The sequence below is a fragment of the Eptesicus fuscus genome, chromosome 6 (genome assembly GCF_027574615.1).
Source record: "Eptesicus fuscus isolate TK198812 chromosome 6, DD_ASM_mEF_20220401, whole genome shotgun sequence".
Lineage (NCBI taxonomy): Eukaryota > Metazoa > Chordata > Mammalia > Chiroptera > Vespertilionidae > Eptesicus > Eptesicus fuscus.
Genome location: NC_072478.1, coordinates 31,553,885 through 31,566,120, shown reverse-complemented (window position 1 = coordinate 31,566,120; position 12,236 = coordinate 31,553,885). Strand labels below are relative to the sequence as shown.

Here is a 12,236-nt window from a genome sequence, read left to right as displayed (position 1 = left end):
TGAAAAATTACAAAAAGCAGGAGGGGGTTGGTCCCTATGAAAGCCATCTGGCGCTTATCCAATTCAGTTCCTCCCCTCCCAGAGAGGCGGTGAGGCAGGGCCCTATCTTCAGGCGTTGGCTGGATGAACAGTAAATTCTTTTGATAATCTTGAGTTTTCTCAGGCAGGCGCTTTAGGAGAGGCTAGGGCCATGCGTGGCTTTGAGCTGTTAACCATTATGTTAGTGTTCTGTTCAAATCTCTACAGGCCAAGGTTGATGAGAAGGCTCAGGAGAGCCTGGTTAGAGTTTGGTCAAGGAGGGACTCTTTGTCACTGATCCCCTTAACACCCCTGGGAAGTGAGTGTGACCAGTGAAGAAATGAAGAAGAGAGTGAGTCTTAGTGCCCCTCAGACATAAGAGCACTGGCAGCGTGCCTTGACCAGCCCCCTGCGAGACCCCTCCTGCTCACTGCTCTCCTCGCCATCCCCACTGCCAGCCTCGGATCCACTCCTATGGCACTTAGCAGTGGCATCTTGGAATTGTCTCGTAGTATTTTTATGTCCAGAGAAGAAGTACGTAGGGTTCATATTCCTCTGTGTCCCCGTGGCTGGGTCAATACATGTTTAAAGATCGACCAATAACAGGGAGTTTACAATGATCTACATAAAGGCAGCACAAATAGATGCAACCCAGAGTCAAGATCCCCGGTGACTATGTGAACAGTGAGTGCATGGTCTCCATCCTGGACATTCCTGCCTGAGCTAGTGGGACCAGTGGGTGGGCACAGCACCCATTCTCAACAGCCAGGCACCAAAGAGTAAGACTGGAACCAGAGAGATAGAGAAATCTGAGGCATTCAGCTGGAGATTCCAGTCGTATCCACTAAAAAAGTCATGCATCCAACCAGCCATCTGGTCTCCAGCCCATCTATTCCTCAAACATTTACTTAGCATTTTCAGCCAGCCAAGCATAATATTAAGTATTGAGGGATCATGGACAAATAAATCATCATCTCTCTTTGCAAGGAACTCTTCCCAGGGGGAAATCTGATATGTACAGGTAACCCTCAGAGACAGAGCTTGGCTTGAGCTCTCTCAAGCAGTGCCCTCTGGTCTGAGGAGTGCCAGCCTGCCTCCATCTTGGACCTACTGGTTGAACCTCGAACCAGCTTACCTCTGTGGTACGGCTTAGGCAGTACTGAAAGTGGCTGGATTTGAAAAAAGCATGGGTCTAGAAAGGGAGGGACTTGGCATCCCTGTTACAGCTGGTTGCTTACTCTCTCTGAACCTCAGTTTCCTCATTTCTAGATGTGGGGTTTGGACTGGGCAGTCACTGATGTCTCTATGAGCTCTGACATTCTGTGTTCTTATCCAGAATACCTCAAGAACAAATACAACACTTATTTATCCATGCATCCTTAATACCTAGCACAATTTGGGAATATGGTAGCAATTCCTTAAGTGCATCTGTGAACATCTGGGTGTCCCTACTATGGGGGTACAAAAAAAAAGCTCTGCCCAAGTCTCGCCATCCAAAATGGTGCCTCCACTCACTCTCACTCCCTTTTCCATGCTTCTGTTCCCATCGATGCACTCTTCAATGCTTGGCCATAATTATATTTATATTTGTTTTTCAGCTTTATTGTTCATCTTTCCCACTAAAGTAGAAGTCCACGAAGGCAGAGGCTGTTCCTAGATGTACCCACCTAGAACAGAGTCAGGCTCCTAAGAGATGGTCAGTCACTGATTTCGCTCAACAAAGAGGCGAGCAGAGTGAGTTCAGGATGGCGGAGCAGAGAGGATAAGGGAGAGCCTCCAATCATCAGTCCTGGCTGCCTACCCCCGACCCAGTCTCTTCCTATTATTTTCACCTGACACCCTGAACTCTGCCTGGGCCGTTTGGACCCACTGCATCCTCCTTCCACTTTCCCTCTACTTATGATCCCACCCGAGGCTTCTGTTGGAGGCCTCCCAGCCAAGGTGGCCCTCTGCCTCCTTGACAGGTGCTGACAGAGGCGAGGCAGGTCTGTGAGAAATCAAGGCTGACATCTTGGCCTCGGCCAACCTACCCAGGGCCAAGTCCCCAGCCAGCCAGCGGCCAGGCCTTTGCTGCTACTGGCTCCAGGTTAGCATGCAGGGGGTTTCTCTGTCTCAGGCCCGGCCTCTGCCTTCCAGCTTCTCTCCAGGTTTTCCTTCTCTCCAGATTTTCTGTGTTCCTTTGCTCATCCTCGGCTTTTAGGACAACCGAGGGCCGTGGTCGGCAAACTGCGGCTCGCGAGCCACATGCGGCTCTTTGGCCCCTTGAGTGTGGCTCTTCCACAAAATACCATGGCCTGGGCGAGCCTATTTTGAAGAAATGGCATTAGAAGAAGTTTTAAAAATTTGGCTCTCAAAAGAAATTTCAATCTTTGTACTGTTGATATTTGGCTCTGTTAACTAATGAGTTTGCCGACCACTGAGGACTCGCAGTAAATGTGTGGGGAGAGAAAAGTGAGAGATTTGGGAAGCATGCAAAATGGCATTAAACATTTTGAGGAGCTTCTGAAAGTTGTCGCCCCGTAATTTCTCAGCAGCTTGGAAACGGTATGCTATCCTGGTGACTTCTTTGGTTCCCCGGAGCAGAATATTCTGGAGTTTTCCCTGCCCAGGCAGCATGTAGCAGACACATGGCCAGTTCTGCACAGATGTGGGGTTTATCAATTCTGCCATCATCTCCAGGTACCTGTGAATGTCTTTGCCAAGGCACAGTCATTAGAAGCAGTAATCCCCCAGCCCACCTGGCCAAGAAAAGGGAGGGAAGATTGTGGCGGGCTGGCACGGCCATGGCATACTCAGCCCCAGAGCGCCTTATGTGCCGCGCCAGCTCCGCTAGGTTCAGTGACCCTGAGTGGGGGCGGCTGAAAGGCTTAGAAAAGACAGACAAGAGAATAAAAGCTGGGTCTTGGTGGGACGCTGCTCCCTCGTGGAGAGACAGCGCCACGGACTACAAGCCGTGTCTTTATTTTATAGCAGATGCCATGAGACAAAGTAAGGGCGTGGTCAAGATGTTTACAACATTCTCGTGAGTTTCAATCCTACTCAATTACATGCACCTGATCGAGCTTTGTTTACTTGCAGCCTCTATCACTTAGACATGTGGTGCCACGTGTTCGGACCATAGGTTCACGCTCACAACTACAGCTGTTGGCTATAATTGTGCTGGGAGGGCTCTGCCCTCCAAGCTGGGACTTGCACGTGGCCACGAGAGGACTGTGCCCTCTCATTAGTCCAAGGCTTGAACCTGTCCAAACACTGTAGCTGCTTCCCTCAGAAGATGTAGTCCAAGGCTGCGGTCCTTATGGGAGCAGAATTCCAGCAGGCTTGCTGCTTTCTCTGGCAGTTCACATCGGGGCCTCCTGCATCGCGGCACCCTCTTGTCACCGTGTCCCACCTCCACCCTACACGTCCTGGGTGATTTCTGGCTGCAAAAAAAAAAAAAAAATACAACTTTGACATCTTCCCTGGCCGTAGAATCATGAACACTGGAGCTGAAAGGAATATTACAGAGCATCTGAGCCTGTCACTCCCGGCACCAGTCCACAAATATATGACCTCAAAATCATTTGGGACACGTGAAAAATACAGATCCCTGCCGAAACCGGTTTGGCTCAGTGGATAGAGCGTCAGCCTTCGGACTGAAGGGTCCTGGGTTCGATTCCGGTCAAGGGCATGTACCTTGGTTTCAGGCACATCCCCAGTAGGGGGTGTGCAAGAGGCAGCTGATCGATGTTTCTCTCTCATCGATGTTTCTAACTCTCTATCCCTCTCTCTTCCTCTCTGTAAAAAATCAATAAAATATATTTAAAATACAGATCCCTGATTGCTGCCACCAAGATTCAGACCCAGTAGGTCTGAGTGGGCCCAGGAATCTGCATTTTCACAGGCAAAGCACAGTGGCTTTTCAGGGGAGTGAAACTAAGCTGTATGAAATTATATAGGCGGATACATTTGTCCAGAAGCAAAGAGTGAACCCTAATGGAAACTATGGACTTCAGGTGGTGATGACATGTCAATGTTGTCAATTGCAACTAATGTACCACTTCGGTGGGGGATGTTGATACTGGGGGAGGCTGTACATGTGCGGGGGGGGGGAACATCTGTACCCTCCTGTCAATTTTGCTGTGAACCTAAAAGTGCTCTTCAAAAGTAAAGTCTATTCTCATAGATATGGCTGCCAGGGGGAAGGGGGTTAGGGAGCTGGGTGACAACGGTGAGGGATTAAGAAGTACATGTTGGTAGTTACAAAATATTCACAGGAACATAAAGTACAGCATGGGGAGGATGGTCAATGTTATTGTAATAACTGTATGGTGCCAGGTGGGCGCTGGGAATATCGGGGGAGCACTTTGTGAAGTGCTGTACACCTGAAACGAATACAAATAATAGTCAATGTGAACTGTAATCTAAAAAAAGAAAGAAAATACACTCTATTAAAAGAAAATAAGAGGGGGCGAGAAGGAGGCTGATAAAGGGCAGTGGCCACCCAGCATGGTTTCAGCCGGTCACGGTTTGGGTTGTGGCTGTAGCCCCAGCCCCTCTTCCCTGGGCAGGAGGGGTTGGTAGAGGGGAGTCAGGGAAGATCCCTGGAGGTAAGCGAGTGTGTGTGCAGGGGGGGGGGGGGGGCGGTAATATCCAGAGCAGAGGAGTGACTGTGGGCTGCTCCCAACAGGTGGCCTGGAGTCCCTGATGATCCGGCTGGTGAATGGCTCTGGCCCACACGAGGGCCGAGTGGAGGTGTACCACGATCGGCGCTGGGGCACCGTGTGTGATGACGGCTGGGACAAGAAGGACGGGGACGTGGTGTGCCGCATGCTGGGCTTCCGTGGCGCACAGGAGGTGGCCCGGACGGCTCGATTCGGGCAAGGTAAGGCGCTCCGGAGGAAAAGGCCACGGGGAAAAGGCCCAGGAATCCTAGGACTGGTCTCCTCTCCAAAGCCCGCATCCCGTCTGCAGCCCTCCTGCCATGGCCACCTGGCCTCTGCCCAGATAGAAGCTCTCTGTCCCCCAGGCAAGCCGGCCTGTCTTCGGACAGTGCTGACCGTGCTGACCGCTGCAGGGACTTGTGGAAGATACATGAGAGGAGGGGCCACGTCCTCTCCAGTCAGGGAAACGGAGCCAGGTCCCATCCAGACTGGCCACGGAGCCCTCCACGGCTCACAGCTGCTGTCCTCCCACCCCCACGCCGGGCTGCTGCAGTTCTTGCTCAGCATCGTGTCCCTTGGACCTCTGTCACTGCTATGGACTGAATAGTTGCATCTCCCCCAAACTCGTGCTGAAATGCTAATCCCCAACGTGGTATTAGGAGAGGGGCCCTTGGGAGGTGATTTGGTCACAGGTGGAGCCTTCTGATGGGATTAATGCCCTTTTAAAGGGGACCCCTAAGAGCTCCCTCCCCCTCCTCCTGTGAGGAGACACAGAGAAATCTAAACCCAAAAGGGGGCCCTCACCAGAGCCCGATGTGCTGGCTCCTGGTCTCGGACCTCCAGCATCTAGAGCTGGGAGAAGTAAGTGCCCATGGGGCTTTGCTACAGCAGTCGGGCTGCCTAAGACAATCGCACTGACCCAAAGTGGCTCTTGGTGAAGTCTGTTGTGACAGCTGGCGGGGTGCGGACACTTGACCCCACACATACTAGCCTCCCTACTTCAAAGGCCAGCGTGCGCAGGGCTCAGAGGGCCCCGCCCAGGAGGCCAGGCCACCAGGCCACCGGGCAGAGCACTCACCTCCCATTTAACGTTTCGGGCTGAATTCCAGCCTGTTTTCCTTAACAAAAACCGCCATTTTAGGTTGCATAAGGAACAGAAATAGTAGGGACAGTCCTTCTCACCCTCCTCCCCCACTGGGGACCAAGCCCACACTGGAATTGAACCCAGGACCCTACAGTCTGCAGGCTGACTCTCTATCCACTTAGCCAAACCAGGTAGGGCTGCACTCCCTTCTTTCCACGGCAGTTTCTAGGTTTCTAGGCATCACCTGTGGGCCAGAGCTGGACTCAGTGCAGAGCCACAGAGATGAGAAACCTAGTCTCTGCCCTCAGATTTTTAGAAAGAGAGGAAAGGGAAGAGAGAGAGAGAAAAAAAACATTTATGTGAAAGCAAACATCAATTGGCTGCCTCCTGCACATCCCTTACCAGGGATGGAGCCCACATGTGCCATGACTGGGAATCAAACTGGGAATGTTTGTGTCATGACTGGGAATCAAACTGATTACCTCTTGGTTCATGGTTGTCACTCAACCACTGAGCCACACCAGCTGGGCTATTCTGTCTTTTAATGTTACTCTAAATAAACATGCAGACGCTAAAATGTTAGCTCCATGAAGCAGAGAGATTTTTGTCATTTCTATCCTTTTCTGTTCAATAACATAGTCCAAATACCCAGCATAGTGCCGAGCATGGAGTAGGCCCTTAAATATTTGTTGAATGAATGATAAGGATCAAATAAAATCTCTACTGACTCATTCCAACAATATCAGCTTCAAACAGCCCCAAGTGCTCTGTCAGAGGACCTGGCCTCTAGTCTAAGGTGACCAGATCGTCCCGCTTTTGGCGGGACAGTCCCGATTTTTAACAATTTGTCCCACGTCCCAGGACAAATTAAGCATTTCTACAACAATGCTGAATCTTTCCAAAAATCGGGACTTTTTTAAAAGGCCGCGGGACGCGGGACAAATTGTTAAAAATCGGGATTGTCCCGCCAAAAGCGGGACGATCTGGTCACCTTACTCTAGTCCCAATTTTGCCTCCCCAAGATCAAATGTCAGCCCGGTGCTCCATTTTCCTGATCTGTACAGGGGGAGCAGCACACCCTAGCCTGCTCGCCTGATAGGGCCTTGCTAGGGAACTCAAAGAGAGGCCCGTGGGAGTGCAGACCCGGGGTAGGGCAGGGCCTCTTAGACCTAAATTCATGGACGTGCCGTGGAGCTCTTGTTCAGAGGCAGCGCCGACTCAGATCTGGTGGGCCCACGACTCTGCCTTTCAAACAATCTCCCAGGTGACGCTCTGCTCCTGGTCCTCAGGCCACACTTGGAGTGATCAGAGGTCGGTTCCGAAGCTAAAGTGATGCTTGGTCCCTGGAGTCGTGGGAGTTCTCACTTCTCTGACACGGCGAGGAGAGATGTTTTGCGGGCTCACGGGCCCCTCACCTCCGGCTGTAACTGCAGATATTCAGTGCTGCTGATTTAGCGACCCTGCTCTCATTTTATTAGCTCGTCCCTGGCAAACATTAGCCAGGACTCCCTGGCTAAACACCAACTGGAGTTTGGAGCTTCGTGATCCTCTATCTGTATTTGGGCTGCTAACCTGGGGCCTGTTCAGTATTCGTCAGTCCCCTTGATTTCCTTCTTTATTTGTTTTGGGTGTGACTAATCCCACACTGCTCTTGGGCCTGCAGCTTTTTCCTGGGTAATTTGTAAACTGATATGTTTTCCAGGAGACATTTAATCAGCGAATTATTGCTCGGCCTCAAATGGTTTATTGTGTAAGAGGCACAGGGGATCCGGCCGGGGAAGAGTTTCTGGTGAAGAAACAGCATCCAAGGACAGCAGAAGGAGGCCTCTCCTTCCACCTCCCCCTCTCCCACCCCACCCCCACCCCCAGTTTACTGCTCAGCAGTCCCATGACAACAGATGTGCTGATTTCTGCATAACAGAAATATTAGTTCATGCCATTGATTTAGGGTTTCTCCCATGCAGTTTGAGAGTGAGTGACAGTTTTAAGGTTTTAACAGTCAGTGGAGGGGTTGTGTGGCTGCTGAGAGATGGGGCGGGGAGGAGGCAGGGCTGGCATCAGAATGTAGGGATGGTTTACGATCTCATTTGCTCAGGTTGACATAGTCAGTAATGTTGAAACCCATTTTATGACCTTTAACTTCATGCTTTTGGTTGCCGGCACATAGACCTAACAAGTTAAAGTGCTGGAGAGACTAACCATCCCAGTTTACCTAGAACTTACCCAGTTTTCACATCAAAAGTCTCACATCCCCATTTTAACATGGAAATGGTCCCCCAGATGGGACCAAGATTTGAATCCAGGACTATCCTGTATTGCACAGCCCTCCTTTTGCTGTGCCAGTGCTCCTCACACTGTAATGACAACCACTTGGTTAAAAGGTAGAGTCTACTTCAGCGGGTCCAGGCAGGACCCGAGGCTTTGCATTTCTAACAAGCTCTGGGTGATGCCGGCGATGCTGTGAGCCAGGACCACACTTTGACATTGAGCTCTAAGCATTGCTTCCATGGCAGCCCTGAAGCTCAGCCCCCACATGGGCCATCAGCCCAGAGAGCCCAACAGAACCATTGTTGATGGTCCTGCCAGTTCATCGGTGGGGACTCCAAGGACTTCTTGTATAGCCCCTCCCCTCTCCACTGACCCCTCTGACCTCAGACAAGCCTTCTCCCTCCCCTGTGGGAGCCTCACTCAGCTGCCCTATTCCCCTGACATTTATTGAGGGACCTCAATGCCAAGTTTATGTCTCTCAGGTGCAGGCCTGGGAAAGCCCTCTAAAGGCTGCCTGCATGGATGCTTCAGACCTGCCGGTCTGTCCCCTTAAGATCTGAGTGAGCAGACCTGACTACAGGCAAAACTCAAATTGTCTGAGGGACCTTGAATTTTGGGGACTGATCCAATTACTATGGTTAGGGATGCTTCTGCCTGCCATCAAATATATGTCTAGTTATAATGTGAAATTCTGGGGTCCTCTGCCATTCCAGCCCATGGTTTGGGACTCCTATAATAGGAACCATGTAGGTTCAACTTCAGAAGACTGGAGATAATATTGGCACTGAATTACTCGGTAATGGCCTTTGGATCTATCCAATCCTGGATCTGTCTGACATTGTCCCTCTGATCCGGCCCTGCCTGAGTATTCATCAACAAGACTGCAACATGTCGAACATCAGAAGTTACGCAGGTCTCATATAAAGTGTGAGCTTATAAGTGACTTGAGTTCAGACTCTGCCACTTACAAGCTGAGCAACCTTGCATTAATTGCTTTCTGAGCCTCAGTTTTTCTATCTATGAAATGGGTTTATTATTACCTGTCTTGCCACACCACGGTGAGAATGGAGGAAGATCATAGGAAATACTCAGTAAATACTACCATCACCTACTATCAATTACTGTTATTCTTCCCTCAAGAAACTGAGCCCAGAAAGTAAGTATTTGGTCTTAATGCAGCGGAGACGGCAGGTGGGAGCCACTAGAGTTGCCACCACAGCCTGGGACAACCTGGTCAAGGACAGACACAGCAATGCTCTCATTTCTCTCTGTCCTGCTCTCCTGCATACCTGCTAAGAAACCGTGTTGAATTGTCTCCACAGGTACAGGGAGGATTTGGATGGATGATGTCGCCTGCAAGGGCACAGAAGATACCATCTTCCGCTGCACCTTCTCCAAGTGGGGGGTGACAAACTGCGGGCATGCTGAGGATGCCGGGGTGACATGCATCAGACACTGAAAGTGGACACAGCCAAGGTCTGGGCCCTACTGCCCAGCCCCCTTCCTGCATTCCTAAGGTGGGGGCATCGCTGGGGCACCTCTGACCACACCTCTGCCCTGTCTAGGCCAGCATCCTCCTCCCCCTCATCCCTATCCCAAGACCTCAGTGGCCTGTCATCATTCTCCTCTGGGACATCAGCTCCAAACTGTAACTCTGGGATCTACAGCCTGGATCTTCCTTCCACCAGAGTTCCTGAATGTGGAGTCCAGGTCGACTGGATCGCCATTTTGCCCAGCCTTCGAAGCACCATGCATCAGGCCTCAATATCCATGTTCCCTTTGGTCTGTTAGTTACAGATGGATGCTGAGACTGTGTTGGAGACAAATGCCGCAGTGCAGATGGGAGATAGATGTCACAGATCATTCACTCTTCAGATAATTCCCAAACCTCAGTTCAGCCAAGAGTTTTGACATCTTCCTTCCCAGCAAGAGACAATACTGAATGATCCATCTTCCCCTCTTTAAGCTGCCTCTGCATCCTTTTGTTAGTTTGGGTTAAGTGACAGCTGTAGGAATGAGAGGGAAATCAAGTCACCGGCAGGAATTAATTTGGATTTGGAAAAGGAGAGTGAAACTCACATTTACTGAGTGATCACCAGGTGTGCTAAAGTGTCTTGGGTACTAAATTTATCCACTTTGCAGCATTTCTATAAGGCATGTTAGCTCAGGTAAGTAAGATCTTACCTGCATTCACCCGGCCTAGAAGTCATAAAATGGAGAATGACGGAGACCGTTGTTTCCACATGAACCTTAGTGTGTCTTTGCTAGGCTTGAGCAAGAAGCTCGGGTACAAGACCTGTGTGCCTGGAAGGTTACTTATTCCCAAACATATGGAGGATGCGTGCAAGGGAGGACATGACTGGCTTCCAGGCCAGCCATTCACAGAGAAGGAAGGGTGATTTGGAGGGTGGCGTGGGGGCTGTTGGGGTTAAACAGAGACCAACACTCAGTCATCCGGCAGTCAGGGTTCAAGCCAAGTCGCCTACATCTCAGAGCTGTTTGGAGGTGATGACATTGAACCTTCCAGGCCTCCTGGGGTGTGATCCTGTGGTCAGGAGAACACGTGTCCTGACGGGTAAGAGTAGAAGGAAATGAGGATGCCTTATAACCTCCAGGGGATGAAAGGGCCCTGGGCTTCTGCAAATCCTCCATCTGCACCCTCTCCTGGTGGTAGGGGCATCATATTCTGCTTTCAACACAAGAGGGAGATCAAAATGGGCCACCTATGTGTTCCAGGACCAGCGAGGGAGCACAGACCCAACTCACATGGGGGCGTCCCAGACTCACAGTCAGGCCTGGGACACGCAGCCACCTGTGGTACCAGGCGAGCATCAGCCTGCCTGGGGAAAGGGACCCTCCTGGTGTGGGCCCAACAAAGCTCCTAGCTGACAACTAAACCAATATGTGCTATTGGTTGTTATTTGCTTACAATATGCTTGTTATTCATTAATGCCCTAATGATCAGAGACTCTCTTTCTGACCAATTGCTATGTTTACATAACTCGCATGTACTCATGCACTTTTTCCAGAGCCAATCTATGTATGCATATATAAACATGGCACTGTTTACATCATAGCTCAGCACATTGCAACGTTTGTATTTAAAAAAAAAAAAAAGAATACTAAAGGTGGAAAGATGTCACATTGAATGAAATAGATTCCCAAGCTTGTTCTGGCAAAGAAGCCAGTTACCCCACCGATGAAGACCCGCATGACTTTCTTACTTGGTCTTTTCATTTGGGAAAATACAAGTCTTGTCTTACATCAAATAAAAATGATGGTGATAAGTGTTGAACCTTAAAAAAAAAAATAAAAGTCTAGTCTACTTAAGGGGACGTGGAAATCCCCATGGGCCTGTGTTTCAGGGACTAAAGGAAATTAGGCCTGGCCTAAAATACATCAGACCTTTTGTAAGAAAGAATTGCAATAAAGTTAAGAACATGTCACTGACACGCTCCGCATCACCTTTTTTCTCATGAAAACCCAGTGAGATGGGGGGAGCACTTCTTGGTGGGGACTGTGGAAGAATGGACGTCTTAGGAGACGGTGCCTAATACTTCCTGAGGACAGACAATCAACAGCACAGACCATGGCCACGCCCCAAGCCTTGTTTGGTCACCTAGGAAAGGGTCCCAAGCAACAGAATAGTAACCAAGGCGCAGGTTATAAAAAAAAATAGCTTTTGGCGAAGGAACCAAGATGGCGCCATAGGTTAAACACCTAACCTGCAGCCGGGCACAACAATTTCAAAAATACAACTAGAGGTCAGAATGGACATCGTCCAGAACCACAGGAGAGCTGGCGGACTGAAATCCCCACAGCTGGGGGGAAGGAGAAGGCCACGGGGACATTCGGGGAAGCCGTAAAAGCCTGAGGTATGGAGAAACGGGCGGAGACACGAGCACACGCGCCTGCGGGGAGGATGGAACCGGAGAGGAAGGGGCGGCTGAGGACCTGGCCGGCGTTCACTGGCAGGAAGGAGATAAAGGCTCCGGAGTGCGCTGAGCGCCGGCTCCGATTGCACTGAACCCCATTCCGGGCGAAACTCTAGGAAACTCACTCACTTTCGCAACTCTGCCGCCCCCGCAGGCCGCCCGGCCCGGGACGCTGGGGACGCCGCCGCAGCTGCGGCGCCCGGAGCCCGGCGGCCTCCCAGCACCCGTCCCCGCCGCGCAGCCCCCGCGCGCCTGGCGCCGCGGGCCGCGCGCCCCACACACCGGACG

General features: G+C 50.8%; 1 protein-coding gene across 4 annotated transcripts in view; it reads left to right on the top strand.

Moving 5' to 3' along the window:
- Window positions 1-12,236, top strand: part of SCARA5 (scavenger receptor class A member 5) — a 119,078-nt gene that overhangs the window by 90,667 nt on the left and 16,175 nt on the right. For 2 of the 4 annotated variants that reach the window (XM_008150740.3, XM_028159354.2), the window contains exons 8-9: window positions 4,688-4,882; window positions 9,336-11,336. In XM_008150740.3, the coding sequence (XP_008148962.2) occupies window positions 4,688-4,882; window positions 9,336-9,472 (332 nt within the window). In that variant the 3' untranslated portion in view covers window positions 9,473-11,336. Of the gene's footprint in view, window positions 1-4,687; window positions 4,883-9,335; window positions 11,337-12,236 lie in introns of those variants that run through there. The other 2 variants (XM_054717603.1, XM_054717604.1) reach the window with 2 other exon arrangements.